At 38.1% G+C, this 18,261-nt stretch overlaps 1 protein-coding gene across 3 annotated transcripts in view; it reads left to right on the top strand.

Annotated features, from left to right (window-relative positions):
• The window catches only part of AGK (acylglycerol kinase), a 985,672-nt gene that overhangs the window by 914,762 nt on the left and 52,649 nt on the right, over nucleotides 1–18,261 (top strand). For all 3 annotated transcript variants that reach the window (XM_050782262.1, XM_050782263.1, XM_050782261.1), the window contains 3 exons: nucleotides 4,790–4,829; nucleotides 8,103–8,182; nucleotides 12,731–12,806. In XM_050782262.1, the coding sequence (XP_050638219.1) occupies nucleotides 4,790–4,829; nucleotides 8,103–8,182; nucleotides 12,731–12,806 (196 nt within the window). The remainder of the gene's footprint in view (nucleotides 1–4,789; nucleotides 4,830–8,102; nucleotides 8,183–12,730; nucleotides 12,807–18,261) is intronic.

Genomic DNA, 18,261 nt, shown 5'->3' with positions numbered 1-18,261 from the left:
AGACCCTAAGAGAGGGTTCTTAGATCTTGCACAAGAAAGAATTCATGGCGACTCCATAGAGTAAAGTGAAAGCAAGTTTATTAAGATAGTAGGCCAGGCACAGTGACTCACACCTGTAATCCCAGCACTTTGGGAGGCCAAGGCAGGTGGATCACGAGGTCAGGAGTTCAGTTCAAGACTGGCCTGGCCAACATGGTGAAACCAATATAAAAATTAGCTGGGTGTAGTGGCGTGCACCTGTAATCCCAGCTACTCGGGAGGCTGATGCAGGAGAATCACCTGAACCTGAGAGATGGAGGTTTCAGTGAGTGGAGACAGCATCACTGCACTCCAGCCTGGGGGACAGAGCGATACTTTGCCTCGAGGAAAAAAAAAAAAAGAAAGTAGAAGAATAAAAGGATGACTACTCCGTAGGCAGAGCAGCAGCATGGACCACTCAGGTGCTTATACTTGTTACTTCTTGCTTATATGCTATACAGGGGGTGGATTATTCATGAGTTTTTTCAGAAAAGGATGGGCAATTCCCAGAACTGAGGGTTCCTCCCCTTTTTAGACCATATAGCGTAACTTCCAGATGTTGCCATGGCATTTGTAAACTGTCATAGTGCTGGTAGGAGTGTCTTTTAGCATGCTAATGTATTCTAATGAACATATAATGAGCAGTGAGGACACCAGAGGTCACTCTCATCACCATCTTGGTTTTGGTGGATTTTGGTCCCTGTCTTTACTGCAGGCTATTTTATCAACAAGGTCTTTATGAGCTGTATTGTATGCCACCCTCCTATCTCATCCTGTGACTAGAATGCCCAAACTTCTAGAAATGCAGCCCAGTAGGTCTCAGCCTCTTTTTACACAGCCCCTACTCAAGATGGAGTCACTCTGGTTCAAACACCTCTGACACTACCACTTAGTAACTCTGTGGTTTTGGGCACGTCACTTTCCTTCTCTGAGTCTTGGCTTCCTGATCTGTAAAATGAGAATATTTTCTGTTACCTAATAATGCCTACCTTGCAAGGTTGTTACAAAGATTAAAGGTTTATGAAAACAACTGCCATAGTACTTGGTACAAGGTAGTTGCTCTATGTTATGTTTTGTCTTTTATTCTGACAATGCTGACATTACTGAAACATTTTTGGAATTTCTTTGTTGAGATAGTTTTCAGAGCTTGCTATAGATCATCAGACTATCTCAATGGGAGAAATCTTTTTTCTTTGAGGATGTGTTTGATTTTTAGGAATAGTCAGGTTCAGATAGCAAGATCAAGATGGTTAACACCGTTTTTGATATTAAACAAAGTTAAGTATGAATTGTTTTTTGAGACAGTTTCACTCTTGTTGCCCAGGCTGGAGTTCAATGGCATGATCTCGGCTCATTGCAACCTCTGCTTCCTGGCTTCAAGCGATTCTCCTGCCTTAGCCTCCCAAGTAGCTGGAATTATAGGCATGTGCCACCACGCCTGGATAATTTTGTATTTTTAGTAGAGACAAGGTATCACCATGTTGGTCAAGCTGGTCTCGAACTCCCGACCTCAGGTGATCCACCCACCTCGGCATCCCACAGTGCTGGGATTACAGGCGTGAGCCACCGTGCCTGGCTCAAAGTTTTAAGTGTGATTATAATGAGATTTTCTTTTGTAATATCAAAATTGGTACATATTCTGGCTCTCTCACAGGTGGCATTGACAGGATATTCCATTTGGCACATTAAATTCAGGGAATTAACAATCACAAAATCTTTTGATTTTGAATAGCATTCTGATTAATCAGAATTAATAAACTCAGAAGAGCTGAAATCTTTAATAATATATTTAATCACAAGCTAGTGATCAGAATTTTATTTCTAGCAACAAAGAACTTAGGGAAAAAAATGATCTAAGGTGCTACCCCATATTCTTGTGCATATTCGGGGCTATTGTCTTTTCAGGTAGGTCCACGGAAATCAGTGTGGCTGAGCTGTGGCAAGGGTGGTGTTCTTTCCTAATGACCCAGAGGAGCCTGTTGCCTTTCGGAGACCTGTCCTTCGTGGTAGAGGAGGAGCCTGGAAATGGGCAGGATATAGAGATGGGATTGCAGCTTTTACAGAAGCATAGAGGGCTTGTGCAGAAAAATCCACAGGCTGAGTTTGTAGGAGAGATTGGAGGTACAAGGTAATTAGTCTACTAAAGGAAAGCATTGAAAGCGGGGGCCGGGGGGACCACAGTCCGGAGAGGCTGGACGCTGCCTTCCTAGGGCCCTGTGCAAGTTGAACTAGGGGTCAGCACAGTCCAGGGGGAGGGTCAGTGACAATGCCCAGGTTACTATGAGGAACCTCTTATTATTTTGTTATCCAGAGGTTACTGTGGGTTCAGTGTTTTACCTCTTCATTGTATATAAGGTCGTAAATGCAAATTATCCAGTAAGCTGTAAGGAGTTAGTGACATGTTGATTATTTTCAAGAATTTTGCTAGTTTGTACCCTGAATTTACCTCATCTTGTAGTGTATTTTTGTTGTCGTTACTGATGTTAGAATGATTCAGTGAGAGCATTTGATGGGGAGGGACACAAGAAGAAAGGGAAACATGAATATGTGTTATTTCCTGTGGGGAGTCATTAAAAAAACAATATTTGTGAATACTGGGTGCGGAGGGAGAGAAGGTTGCACAATGCCCTTTGCCACCTGGGCTTAGGGGAGCAGAGTCACTTAAGCCAATGGGGACTGGGCTGACTTGTGCTGGATTTCACAAGGGGTGAGGTTCCTCAAAATCTTTGTTATTGAACAACATCAGCTTTTGGGGTACTGATGTCATTTATCATTTCAGTAAAACATGGTTCTTAGGTTTTTGTTTGTTTGTTTTTTGAGACAGAATCTCTCTCTATAGCCCAGGCTGGAGTGCCATGGTGCGATCTCCACTCACTGCAGCCTCAGCCTCCCAGGTTCAAGCGATTCTCCTGCCTCAGCTTCCCGAGTAGCTGGGATTACAGGCCTGCACCAGCACGCCTGTCTAATTTTTGTATTTTTAGTAGAGATGGGATCTCACCATGTTGGCCAGGCTGGTCACGAACTCCTGACCTCAAGTGATGCGCCCACCTTGGCCTCCCAAAGTGCCAAGATTACAGGCCTGAGCCACTGCGCCCTGTTGGTTCTTAGGTTTGAGATTTCAGATTCACAGCATCCATACTTCCTTGTGGATGGTGTTCCCTTAGTGAAGCCGCCTGCTTTATGAAGTTCAGGGGTTGTTCTGCAGCCTGGTTATGGAATCACGGAGCAGAAGCCTTTGACAGCAACTATGGCAAAAAGTAAAGCTTGCTTATTCCTTTTCATTCACTGTAAATGTCAAAATCCCATTTGAATTACTGTAAAAATGCAAAATTTAAAGTTTTCAATGTTATTTTAAAAAGTCTAGAAAGAGGATATAAGCAAAATAATTTTTTTTTCAAGTTTTTCTATAAATTGGTTATTGTTCATCTTCTCTGGGTATTTGATTTCTTAACTGTTGTTAACCAATTTGAAGTTACTATCTTAGCAGTGCCAGCAATGTGCATTAGCATTAGCACAAGCTCTTAGATGAAGATTCTGGAGCCCCATAGATGACTGGAGCCATTTAAAATGCTTTTATGGTAGAAACATATTTTAGAGACCTTAATGTTAAATAGGTGATCATATTCTGACAGAATGCTTTCATTTTTGGAAGCCAAAATTTTGCCTCATGACAAAATTCTCCATTTATGATCTCTTTTAGTGTCTGATGGTGACATAAAAAATAAATGATTTAGATAAAACAGTAGCAGAAGAAAGTAAACATCAAATTTACTTGTGCAAATGACCTAATTACCACTGGGTACGAAAAATGGAGGATATGTATATTAGTTTTCTATTGTTACCTTAACAAATTGCCACAAACTTAGTGGTTCAACACACCACAAATTTCTTGTCTTGCATTCTGTGAATTAGAAGCCCAAAGCAGCTCTCACTGGGCTAAGACAAAGTGTGGCAAGGTCTGTGTTCCTTGTGGAGGCCCTAGGGGAGAATCCTTTTGCTTTTCCAGCTTCTAGAGGCCACCACATTCCTTGACTGTCTTCACGGCCTTCTTGCATCACAGCTGGCAAGGTTGCATTTTTCTGACCATTCTTCCATGATCGCATCTGCCTCTGATCAGAACCGGGAAACTTTCTGGTTTGAGACCTTTGTGGTTAGATTGGGCCCATCTGGATGATCTAGGACAATCTCCCATGTCAGAGTCCTAAGTTTAATCAGGTCTGTAAAATCCCTCTTGCCATGTAAAGTAACATACCCTCAAGTTGTGAGGATTCGGATGTGGAAATTTTGGGGGGATGCGGCATGATTCTGGTTACCATAATATGGAAATATTTAACACAAACTTTTATTCAGAGGATGTATTTTTCAAATGTGCTGATAACTTGTTATCAGGTTATTTCGTTTGTTTGTTTTTTCAGACAGAGTCTCACTCTGTCGCCCAGGCTGGAGTGCAATGGCATGATCTCAGCTCACTGCAACCTCCGCCTCCCAGGTTCAAGCGATTCTCCTGCCTCAGCCTCCCAAGTAGCTGGGATTATAGGTGCCCACCACCATGCCTGGCTAATTTTTGTAGTTTTAGTAGAGAGGAGGTTTCACCATGTTGGCCAGGGCTGGTCTTGAACTCTTGACCTCAGGTGAACTGCCCACCCACTTTCACTAGGGTGTTTTTAGAGAAGAGGTGCATATATTAAAAAATAAAAAAGCTCACAAATTTTGTTTGGATCATAATCTATTGTTAAAGCTAATGATTATTCTCTTTTGCTTACTTTGATAGTGATAACCTACTAAGGAGAGCAGCCTGTCAAGAAGCTCAGGTAATACTATTTAATGTGATAAAATTAAACCCCTCCTTATCTTCATTGTGCAGAAAACTGAAGCTGTTTCAGGGGACTTGCACAGTGTCTTGCATCTGTGCAGTTTGGCTATTTTTTAGCACTATCAGGATGAATCACGCTGGGAGCCAACTCTGAGTAGAACTCCAGGAAGTTAACCATCTGGTGAAGAGCAGTTCTGACGCCCACCCCTGTAGACTGTTTGTTTCTGGATTGGTCCTGGGAACACAAAGCTGGACTGGTAGAAGCTCTGGGAATTTGTTTGTGTCTGCAGTTGTCTTTGTAGATCTGGCTAACCCCTGAATCATCCCTGATCCGAATAACCCCCAAGGATATCAGTTCAGAGCAAGTGTTACCTCTAAAAGTCAAATCTTCTTAAAATTGTTGATTCATATTTTTAAAGTCCATCTTCAAGCTCAACTGGTCCATATCATGTACACTCTTACGTTCCATGAGATTTTACTTAAATATTCATTTATATGGCTAATTAATTATAGCTGGATTATAAATCCTTTCAAATTTAAGGCCACTTTTTTGCTCCCCACTGCAAAAATGTACATTATACTTTGCAGATGAAATTCTGTGACTGAGTTGCCTTTTTGTTTTGTATCATTTGAGCTTATGATGTCAGAAATACCAAAATAGAAACATGAAAATCAAAAGTGGCAAGTGTATGAAGCATTTAGTAATAGAAGTAGGTGGCACACCTCATGTGTGTTTCTGAAATGTTTTAATGGATGACAGTGACAATAGATACTATAAATTAATTCCTCTCTTTGATTGTTACAATAGATATTATAAATTAATTCCTCTCCTTAGCAGTTGTTACAGTAGATACTATAATTCCCCTTTTTAGCGATTGTTATCTGGCTGTTCTAAATCTGTGTTTTAAGAATTTGATTACTTCTTTGTTTAAATTTATTATCTTTCATATGGCTCTAAGTTGTTTTAGAAATCAATTCAAATAAACTTTAATATTAAATTAAAGGTGATCCCTGTCCCAAGCCAATCATTAGCAACTGGAAAATCCTCCTGGAGTACAGTGGTGTGATGTTGGCTCACTGTAGCCTCTGCCTCCTGGGTTCAAGCGATTCTCCTGCCTCAGCCTCTCAAGTAGCTGGGACTACAGGTGCACACCACCACGCCCAGCTAATTTTTGTATTTTTAGTAGAGATGGGGTTTCACCGTGTTGGCCAGGATGGTCTCGATCTCAACCTCGTGATCCACCTGCCTTGGTCTCCCAAAGTGCTGGGATTACAGGCGTGAGCCACTGTGCCTGACCCCTTTCTTTCACTCTTTAAGGAAGAGTAGACCTGTGTGATTGTAGGACCCTCCCTTTCTTGTTGAAGGTAAATGCCTCCACCTCTGTTCTAAATCCTCTCTCCTCATACGTTTTCAGGGATGATGTTCCTTTAGTTATTTTCTCCTTCTCGTGTCCTTCTCTTTTCTTTTCTTTCCTTTCTCTTTCCTTTCCCTTTCCTTTCCTTTCCCTTTCCTTTCCCTTTTCCCTTTCCCTTTCCTTTCCTTTCCTTTCCTTTTTCCTTTCCTTTCCTTTTTCCTTTCCTTTCCTTGGAGTCTCATTCTTTTGCCCAGGCTGGAGTGCAATGGCACAATCTCAGCTCACTGCAACCTCCGCCTCCCGGGTTCAAGCAATTCTCCTACCTCAGCCTCCTAAGTAGCTGGGATTACAGGCACATCCCACCATGTCTGGCTAATTTTTGTATTTTTAGTAGAGACGGGGTTTCACCATGTTGGTCAGGCTGGTCTTGAACTCCTGACCTTGGGATCCATCTGCCTTGGCCTCCCAAAGTGCTACAGTTACAGGTGTGAGCCACCACGCTGGCCTTATTTTTTCTACTATTCTAATTCTCCACTTCCCCTGCATGTTTAGTTCCTTCCATCTCACAAATGGAAGTGGATTTGTCCTTATAGCCTCTGCTGGCTAATTTTCCTATCTGTGTACTTCCTTTTACAGTCTAAATTCTTGAAAATATGATATTTAAAAACAAATTTCACATAAACTTAAAGTAGTCTCACATAAACTCCTTAGCTCACTGTGAATGTCTAAATAAGAATGAAAACAGAATAGAAATTATAATGTTCCAGAAACTTCTTACAAAGAAATAGTCTTTTTCTCTACTTCAGAAAAAAAGTATTTTTGTTTTTGTTTTGTTTTGAAAGCAAGAAATAGACAACAATAAGAAAGGCTCCAGAATGAACTGTCAGGGAGATGGCAGATTTAGAGTAAGTTATTCAATAAAAAATATTTGCATAACTTTTTTTCCTCCTCCCATGTTTACTTTGTACTTCCATACTAGAATTCTGCTTTCTTGGTTCAGGCCTACTCCCACCATTCAAGACCCCAATTTTTGCTCATTTTGTTACTTTCCTATTCTTATTCTTTTTGTTGACCATCATTTCCAATTCAGACATAATAACAAGAGTTCCCATTCATTTCTCATTTGGACTCCTCACATCTAGTCCTCTGCCTTTTAATTCTACCTCATCCTTGATCCTCTCTTTAGAGCTTAGAAAGGCTTTGGAATTAGAAGATGTATATTCCAGGCTTGTAATTTATCAACTCTGTAACTTTCAGGAACTTAGTCTTCCTGATTCTGGACTTTCTAATCTGGAAAACTGAGATTATTTTATACCTCCTTGGTTTCTGAGAACTAAGAATAATGTATGTAAAAATGCCAAATAGAAGGTGCTTAGTATAAGTTACGTTTTTTTCTCCTGCCAGTTGCTGCTATTTAGTTATCATACAGGGTTGCAAAGAAGAGAAGGCAAATAGACTATTAGGTTTATTTTGTATGTGTATAAAGATATGAAGATTAACTGGTAACACAAAGATTCTTCATGAACAAGTTTTAGTGATGAGCTGGAGAGAATATTGTACTCTGCAAACTAAAGACATAGATTAAACTTCTCTCCTGACGGACTATGGCCTTACTAATTATATGTTTATAATAAACCTAGCCATGTCTTATAGAGAAAATAAATGTTATTTGCCTCTAGTAAATAAAGCAGGAATTTTTATTCCAATACAAAATAGAGCTTATTGTCATTAAATAATGTTACTTTTTGTTGTTGTTAATGGCATTTTCATTAATATGAGATCATGAAAGAACATTTTCCCCCAAGGTTAGATACCATATGTGCTGCAAGTAAATTTTTTTTTGGAATGGAAGAATGCATGTGACATTTACCAAATAAATAGACTTTTACTGAAAACTTTGCTCTTTTCTTTTTTAGGAGTTTGGCAATCAACTCATTCCTCCCAATGCACAAGTGAAGAAGGCCACTGTTTTTCTCAATCCGGCAGCTTGCAAAGGGTAGTGCCGTTTGTGACTTGTTATATACTTGGTTTTTTAAGGGGGAAAGAAATCACAGACTGTCAGGCAGCTAGTGAGATTCTGTGAAATTGGAAGAACTAGGTTTAATACTCTTCTAGCAATAAGATTCATTTGTAATGTAGAAATAACAGTTAAATGAGAAATAACTATAAAACTAATGGATGCTTAGCAAACTTGTCTAATTGAAGTTTAATAATCATTCCAGGATTAACACCTACAAAGGTGTCTTGTTTGCTTGGAAATAGTCCCCTCGGGAGCAACTGCTGTACTGCTAGGGCGTAAATCCTTAGGCCATCTCTGTCCACAGGATGTTCAGAGATGGCCAAGAATACTGTGAGCTTCGGAGATCAGCAATGTTCTTTCCAAAAGGGATGATCCTTGAGCTAGGCCTGAGAGGAAGCAGGCAGGAGAAGACTACTCACTCTTCTCAGCTGAGGAAATGGCTTATAGGGCAGGGGCCTGGAGACAGGAGTGACCTAGTTATGGCTTTGCTATGACACAGGACAGCCTGTAACTGGTCTGGCTGGCCTGGAAAGGTCATGTGGGAATTGTGGGAATTAAGGTGTGAAGAATAATTGAGACTTGGGTATGTAATGATTTGATCATGGCAGTTCATTGATTATACAAATGAACCACACTAAAAGGTGGGGAGGCTGTATGTGGGGGTGGGGAGTGGGTGTGTGGAGATTCAAAGTCTGTTAAGGAAAAATAAATGGGCAAAATTTTTTTTTAAACAATATTAGATGCAACTGTTATTCAATTGGAAAGGTGAATACAAAGACCTAGATGGCTTTAGAATAAATAATTAACTTTTTTTTTGAAAAAAAAATAGTCAGAATTAAAGGGTTGAGTGTTAAAACGTGATATCTCTTATGTCCCTAATGTCCAAGATAGTTCTTTTTGGCTTTTTGGGAATCAGAAAATCAGTAGGCTCGGTGCAGTGGTTTACGCCTGTAATCGCAGCACTTTGAGAGCCTGAGGTGGGCAGATCACTTGAGCCCAGGAGTTTGAGACCAGCCTGGGTAACATGGTGAAACTCTGTCTCTACAAAAATACAAAACTTAGCTGGAAAATATACAAAAATTAGACAAGTGGCAGCATTTACCTGTAGTTGCAGCTACTTGGGAGGCTGAGGTGGGAGGAACACCTAAGCCCGGGAGGTCAAGGCTGCAGTGAACCATGATCGTGCAACTGCAGTCCAGCCTGGGTGATAGAGTGAGACCCTGTCTCAAAAAAAAAAAAAAAAAAAAAAAAAAAAAAGAAAAAATTAGTAAATATGTATTAAATTGGATTCTATAAGATCTAAGTCAAATGACGTTAAGGTAATAAGAACAACAATAAGAAAGATAGTTTGGGCTGAATTGTAAGTGGTAGGCATAATGTTGTCTGGAGTAAAACACTGGGTCTCTGAAGTCAGTTTTTCTAGTCATTTCTTGAGAGGCAGTGAGTGTGACTTCACAGACAGGAGGACACATCCTGCTTTATTTCTTTGTAATTCAGCTGTTTAATTCAGATTGTCTAAACAGACTAATTATTCTGCCTAACTGAATCATATCTGCTGGGCTTTGTTAGAGCCGTTTCCCTCCCCAATAAACACACCAGTCATACTGCCTATTAATCATTTTTAATATCAATACTAAATCATCCCAACAAATGAGCAAGTGCTAATATAACACAGTCAAAATATCCAGGATAAGTAGATTGTCAGTGGTGGCCCGTGGCTGAAGATAACGGAGAACTCAGCCTGGGTCTGGGAGTTTGAGGAACCTGGTCTGTTGACTGTTTTGCTGCTTACTAGCTCTGTGATACTGTGGGAGTTAATTCACTTCTTAAATCCCCAGCTTACTCATCTGTAAAACCAGAAAGGCAATAGTACATACTTTAAAAATTATTATGTGGAATAGGGACCTTTGGTATTAAATGAGATGATGCTTATTAGGCACTATTTCCATTTCATAATAAGCACACAATGTAAGAAATATAAACTGCTGAAATTGTTACTCTCGACCATGGGTTTGGTTCAGAACAGCCTTCGCTTCGCTCTCCCATCCTTCCCAGAAGCTCTTATACCTCTCCTTCGGCCTACTTCAGTTCTATTCCTTTAGAGAGCTAATAAATTAACAACTTGCTAATTTCTGATGAAACTTATGGCAATTTGTTTAAGCAATAACCAGTTATTTTGAGTTCCTGCTTCTAAGAAGTATCCATATTTTTAAAATTAATAAGCAAATTTTGCAGAGCAATTTTAGGTTCTTTTACATGTAAATGTATTTGCATTTTTAAAGATAGATTCATGTTTAAAACTATAACATCTTTATCTAAAGGTAAGCTAAAATACTGCCACTGAAGGAAAGTTTTCTAAAGGCGTTGTCTCCTTTAACAAGGTGAATCCCTGTGTGCTTCTAGGAAAGTCTGAAACTCTCCAGCATCCTTTTTTTTTTTTTTTAAAGCTTTCACTATTAAATTGCACTATTTTTGTCATCATGGCTCTGTCCTGACACGTTATTTATAATTTATCATGTAGCTATTTCATTATGTAGTACTGGTTTAAAACTACATAAGAGCTTTAAGAAATAAGATAACTGTGTATTTAGCATTAATAAATAATACATAAAAGAGTAATTATTTTGTGTGTGCCTGAGTCTGGAAATTGCTATAAGTACCTAAGGTTTTTATTTAGCCTCGGTGCTATCTCGCCCTTAATTATGTGATAAATAATATATTTCTTACTAGTAACACTTGTTTTTCAATCTTTTATATTAGAACATTAGAAGGAAAAAAGTCTTCACCTTCATTTTAGAGGTTTTCTGAACGTATAACATCATATAAAGATGTGAATAAAGACCCAAATGTTCTAACCTGATTTCTTAAACTAACTCAAGAGGAGGTTACAGATTTGTTGTGATTGATATGGCAGATTGAGACTTCTTCAGAATTTTGCTTTTAGGAAGTAGATCTGATCCACTTCCAACTGATCCTTTCCTATCAATCTAGTAATGAAAGCAACCCTGGAAGGAAAATCATTTGTAGTATCACTAGCTCAGTGCTTTAATGTTGGGTTAAGCCCCCAGAAATGGTGAGCTGGAAAGGAGAAATTATTTACCCTTTTATGTTCATTCGAATAATCATTCAGAACAGTGGAAAGGTAGAATATATTTAATTTGCTTATTATAAACTCAGGCCTTTGGTTTGAGATATTCTTTTGGATGGTTCTTGTGAAAATTTGTGCAAGCCTCTCAATTTCTATTTTAATTCATAATAAGAAATGCTTTGTGTTCTATATGCCATTTGCTGGTTCTTTTTAGTTTAAAGAATATTGAGTTTGGCTTGTGCATAACTATACATGTCCCTCATTAGCTGCCTTTGTAGCTAAATATAAAATGTCTCTTCTCTAAAATATCCTTAACTTCTTGTATAAAGTATCCTTAAGGTCAAAGGATACATCCTTAGTTTAAAAATAATATCTTTTTTAGAAAGACATCTAAGTAAATGTGGATATAAAACTTAGGTGTTTGACATTGACTGAAAGTACTGGATTTTTTTTCCCTTATGTAATAGTTGAAATATTTGAGTAAAAGACAGGTCAACTAATTGGTATGTTTTAACTTTAGTTTGACTTTGAGACTATGCCATTGGTGGGAGAGATTGTTTTGCAGAAGTTGCAAAAGATCCCTACAGACTGTGTTTTTGAATTCTGACCTGAATTGGACAAGAGTTCACTGTCAGAATGATATGCATAATACTTTTGAAATATGCAAACTCTTTGGAGGCTGTTTTTTCTCTTATTATAAGACATCCATGTTGTTTCCTTTTCCTTAGAATTTACATCTCTACGTTTGGGGCAGGTTTATTCATTCATTTGTGCATTAATTCATCAGATACTTAGTAAGTACTTTCTAAGTGTGCCATACATAATCCTAGAGGTCAGGGGATTCAAGGATTAATAAGATTTGGTATTTATTTTTGGAAAGCTTCCAGTCTAGTCCTGACAACAGTCTTGGAAGTCTGTAATCACCATACAGTGTGAAGGTCACTAATAGAGATGTGTATAAGGTACTCGGGGAGCACAGAGAGGGCATGACTGTGCCTGGGAGTTTCAGACAAGCTTCTGGTGAATTAGTAGTTTTGTCTGCTTTGTCATGTTGTGTTCCTAGCTCCTCCACCTGGGTCTATCACAGTAGGTACTCAATGAATACTTGAGTGAATCAAGCATTGTTGCCTGAATGGAACCATATCTAGTGTTCGTTCTTCCCCTAGAGGAACTACTGTGTGAACCATAGGCCTCCCAAATGGATAAGAGCTTATTGCATTAGATAAACGGCAAATTCTCAGAGGCCCCGGTGAAAGGTTTTATTTTTCCATGCATATTAACTCATTACTTGTTGTTAAACTTTCTGTACTTGAACAAATAGAGGAAACCCATATTTCATAGTCTTTCTTATTCTGCCCTGAAGAAGATTGTAAGGCTTTTTGTTCTTCTCTTGATAACCTGTGTTAAAATGTTTGTATTTTTTCCTTTGTTTACAGAAAAGCCAGGACTCTATTTGAAAAAAATGCTGCCCCGATTTTACATTTATCCGGCATGGATGTGACTATTGTTAAGGTAAGAATGGCTCCTGAATATTTATTTCACCCAAACAACTGCGTCTTATAACAACCTCTTCTCTTGGCTTCTTAGCAAAAATTGCTTGTCACAAGATCTAAGAAATTAATGTTGTATCCTGTTCTGACAATTAATAAACGTAGTTTTGTTTTTTTCCAAATAGTATCAGCTTTTCATTTTCACAATAGGATTGGACGGAGGCTTGGAGAACTTGATACCTTTCATCTAAGAGATAGGATGTGGAATTACATCTCTTGGAAGATGAAAGTTGTTATAGCTGTAAGAATTCTTTTCCTGAAAATACACAACCTTCAAGTTTGAGTAATTAATTTCTTAGTAGTTCCACAAACAGGTAAACCATTTTCTCTCTGATAAGGAATTATCTCTGGTGAAGAATTTTAAATGGTAAAGCTTTAGAATTTGTGAGATTTCGTTAAGAAAAGGAGGCAAGCATAAATTACAGGCAATTGTACTGTTTCGAAGATGCAGGACTCTACTTGTTGAATTTTAAATGAGATATATGTGGGTAAGTATACACATGTGTATATAGTGAAAACCTCTCTTACTGTGGTTATAAGTTTGTGGTCGACTAATTTCTTTTTTTTTTTTTTTTTTTTTTTTTTTTGAGACGGAGTCTCACGCTGTTGCCCAGGCTGGAGTGCAGTGGCGCGATCTCGGCTCACTGCAAGCTCCGCCTCCCGGGTTCCCGCCATTCTCCTGCCTCAGCCTCCTGAGTAGCTGGGACTACAGGCGCCCGCCACCGCGCCCGGCTAATTTTTTGTATTTTTAGTAGAGACGGGGTTTCACCGTGGTCTCGATCTCCTGACCTTGTGATCCGCCCGCCTCGGCCTCCCAAAGTGCTGGGATTACAGGCTTGAGCCACCGCGCCCGGCGACTAATTTCTAATATTGTGCACTTCCAGGAAATCATAGAAGTTAAAAAGGATCATTTAGTCTCGTTTACCATGCAATGTTGAACCCTGTTTTCCAACTTTTCTGGCATGATTTTCCAGTTGTTTGTCTCTGGGGATAGGAGAAAGGGGAAGAAAACTAACATATATTTGAATACCTGTAATGTGGCAGGTAGGAGAAACCTTAGTATGGTTATGTGAGACTGATGTTTGTTTCTTCAATGATTGGTGAAACTCACTGGTAAAACCATCTGGATCTGGAGCTTTCCTTGAGGGGAGATTTTCTCTTGTATGTGTGTGTATGTATGTAGAGACAGGATCTCACTTTGTTGCCAAGGCTGGTCTCGAACTCCTGGACTCAAGCGATCCCCCCACCTTGGCCTCCCAAAGTATTGGGATTATAGGTGTAAGCTACCATGCCCAGCCTTTTTTATCTTTTTTGAATTTTCTTTGTACATTAAATTTCTTTAACAGTTCTAGAAGCACTCAGATTTTATTCTTGACTTAATTTTTGTAAGGTAAATTCTTCAAGGAATTTGTTTCATCTAAATTTTCAAATTAATTGACATCAGCTTGTTCATAATGTCTTCTATTTAACTTAAATTTCTATAGCATGTGTAATGTCTCATTTTCATTCTCAATATTGTTTATTTGTACCCTCTCTTTTTCCCCTCAGTAATCTTGTGAGAGGTTTGTCAATTAGCCCTTGCCATGAACTGTTTTTTGGCTTATTGATCCTCTTATTTATATGTTTCATTCATTTCTGATCTTTTTAAATTGTTTCCTTCATTCTACTTTTAAAAAAATTTTTCTGCTGTGCTTTTTCTGACGTTTTAACTTCGTGGCTTATTTCATTTTTACCTTTCTTTCTTAGTGTATGTATTTAAGCTACAGAGCCACTCTACTGCTTCAGCTGCATCCTATACTTTTTGGTGCATAATATTTTTATTATTTATTTTTAAATATTTTTGAATTTTCCTTGTGACTTTTCTTGATCTATGTGATTTTGAATTTCCAAATCTAAAGTTTTTCTAATTGTCTTTGTTAGTGATTTCAGACTTAATTGTATTTTGGCCAAAAAAATGAAGTCTATAAAATTCTAGTATTTTAAAGTTTGTTGAGATTTGTTTTATGGTCCAACATGTGCTCTGTTTTCATAAACGTTGTATCTATGTCTAAAAATTGTATATATCAGTTATTGGGCACTATGTTCTTTATATGTTCATTAAGTCAAGTCTGTTAACTGGGTAGGTTCAAATCTTCTATGTCCTTACTGATTTTTTTCTTCTATTTTAACTATATAAATTATCAAGAGGGGATGTTAGAAATCTCCCACTATAATTGTTGGTTTGTCTATTTCACTACATAGATTTGTCCATTTTTGCATTTTGTATTTTGAGACTATGTTATTAGATGCACTAAAGTTTCAGATTATTTCATTTTTCTTACATTTTGACCCAGTCATAGAATGACTATTTTTAGCACAAATACTGCCTTTTATGATAGTCTATCTTATCTAGTATTACTGGCAATTTATATTTGCTTATTTTTAGTTTTTGCCTGGTATAATTTTTATATCCCTTTATTTTCATCTTTTTTCTCTCCTGAGATTTTAGATGTATTGTTGATAAAAGCATGAAAGCAGGATATTGTAAAGGCCATTTTCTCATCTTTTGACTCGACTGTTTAATTCATTCCAACATTCTATACCAGTTATCTATTGCTACAGAACAAACGGCCTCGCTGTTTTTCTGCTTATGATTCCATTGGTCAGCAGTCTCGCCTGGGCTTCTAGTGGCATGGCTGAGGAAGGGTGGTCTTCGATGACTTTACTCACATGTCTCCAAGTTGATGCTGGCTGTCCTCTGGCTCGTGTAGTCTCCACTAGGTATCTTCACATGGTAGCTCGGTGCCTGAAGTCAGTTACAGATATCCTCTAATTTTATCCCTTAGTACTTTTATATGTATTTTTAAACAAGAATACTTTTATATTTATCTACAGTGCCATTTTCATACTTAGCAAAAGTAATGATTCTCTTTTATCATCTTACAATATCTAATCCCATCTTATACTATCAAATGTCCTGTGACTCATATATTTGTAATTTTTTCCAGTTTAAGATACTTATCAATCATATGCAAGTACTAATATGTACATTACATATATAGAAAATAGACATTTAAAAGGATGAGATTAAAAAATAAATAGAAATACTAATGTTTACTTTTTATGCCTCAGTAGAAACTACTGCTCTTTACAGGGTTTGTTTTCTTTCTTTTGAATTAGCTTTTATTTTGAAATAATCTCAAACTTATAAAAGCACAGAAATAATACAAATTTCCATATCACTTCACCCAAACTCCTCAAATACTGTATTAACATTTTACCATGTGTACACATGCTCTGTCTTTACATGTATGTGTGTATGTATGAATGTGTGTGTATATATACATATATATAAATATATATACACATATTAATGTGTGTGTGTATATATACATATGTATATACACACATATTATTTTCTGGCTTGTTTGAGAGTAAGTTGCAGAAATAATGTTCCTTTATCTCTAAATATCTATATCCTAAAAACAAGGGCACTCTGTTACATAACTGCAAGAACAGTTATCAAAATCAAGAAATTAGCATTGATGTACTATTATCTTGTAGAATTTTTTTTTTTTTTTGAGACGGAGTCTCACTCTGTCACCAGGCTGCAGTGCAGTGGCACAATCTCAGCTCACTGCACCCTCTGCCTCCCAGGTTCAAGCGATTCTCCTACTTCAGCCTCCTGAGTAGCTGGGATTACAGGTGTGTGCCACCACACACAGCTAATTTTTGTATTTTTAATAGAGACTGTGTTTCACCATGTTGGCCAGGATCATCTTGATCTCTTGACCTTGTGATCTGCCTGCCTTGACCTCCAGTTGTTCCATGAATGTCATTTATGACAAAAGAGAAAACACTTTTTCTTGTTCTGCATCCAATCTGGGGTCACATGTTGAATTTAGTTGTGATATTTGTTTAGGCAACTTTAAAAAATTCCTCAATTTTTTTTTAAGAACGTCCTTCAGTTTGGGTTTATCTACTGTTTTGTTATAATTAGATTCAGATTATGTAGTTTAGCGGAAGTACCACAGAATGTTGTGTCTTCCACAATGCATAATACATGTAAGAAAGTCCTGTGAACTCTTTAAATTTTTAGCTTGAGATTTTTCAGATTATCCAGGTAGCATGCATTTGGGTTACTTATATAAGGACTGGCCTAAAGTTGTGGATTCTCAGGGAAGATGTTTATCCCTTCATTTAGCACCAAAGTTCAGAACACGAAGGTTTCTTTGCAGCGCCCTGGGAATCGGCTAGGAGTATGAGTGAGTCAACCTTGTTTTTATTCTCTGTAAACTGCACATGCCGTCTTTTGGGTCCTGGTTTATAGTGGGGTGTGGTTCTGTACTAGATTCACTAATCTTGAGCAGGTCCTGGGATTTTTGTTTGCTTTTCCTAGAACCTGGTGAAACTTTGAAAACCAACATTCAGATCTACCTGGTTTACTAGATGCCCTCAAAACATTTACTGTGTAGGTGCTAGTTTTATATTTAGTGTTCCTTACTTTATTCTTTTTTTTTTTTTTTTTTTTTTTTTTTTTTTTTTTTCTGGAGACGGAGTCTCGCTCTGTCGCCCAGGCTGGAGTGCAGTGGCCGGATCTCGGCTCACTGCAAGCTCCGTCTCCCGGGTTCATGCCATTCTCCTGCCTCAGCCTCCCGAGTAGCTGGGACTACAGGCGCCCGCCACCTCGCCCGGCTAGTTTTTTGTATTTTTTAGTAGAGACGGGGTTTCACTGTGTTAGCCAGGATGGTCTCGATCTCCTGACCTCGTGATCCGCCCGTCTCGGCCTCCCAAAGTGCTGGGATTACAGGCTTGAGCCACCGTGCCCGGCCAGCCACCGCGCCCGGCCATATTCTCATTTATTGATGCATCAAAGATGTTTTCATTATTTTACTCAGTAGCTTTAATTTTCAATGGCAGGGTACCTAGCCTACCATTCTTTTAGAAATGGAATTGCAGCACTTCGCATAACTGGTTTTATTTAAATGACATAAAGCTCAGTGAAGTTGAGTGTTATCTTTATTTTGTGAATGAGGAAATCGAAGATACAAACATCTAGAAACCTGCTCAGTTATACAATTAGTAGTGACAGAGCTCATTTAAACACAGGTCTGTCGACTCTAAGGCATGTGCTTTCTACGGTAGGCTTTGTCTCCCATTTGACATGAAACCTCCAAGACAACCTTTTTCATCTTAGGATAGCACTATTAGAATATTCTTCCTAATTCTGAGAAGAAATGTTTCCCAAAAGTTTTTACACATAGGTCAGTGGTTTTCATCTCTGGCTGAATATCAAATTACCTGGAAATGTTTAAAAATATAATTTATACCCCGGTCACACTCCCTAGATATAACTAATGTGGAGTGGAATCTGTCTGTATTTACAAAATAATTTCATTCATTCATTCACTTGTTCATTTGTTTATTCATCCCAGGTG

This window comes from Macaca thibetana, chromosome 3, assembly GCF_024542745.1.
Source record: "Macaca thibetana thibetana isolate TM-01 chromosome 3, ASM2454274v1, whole genome shotgun sequence".
Classification (NCBI taxonomy): Eukaryota; Metazoa; Chordata; class Mammalia; order Primates; family Cercopithecidae; genus Macaca; species Macaca thibetana.
The sequence above is the reverse complement of the archived record's forward strand: the minus strand, read 5'-3'. Positions and strand labels throughout refer to the sequence as shown.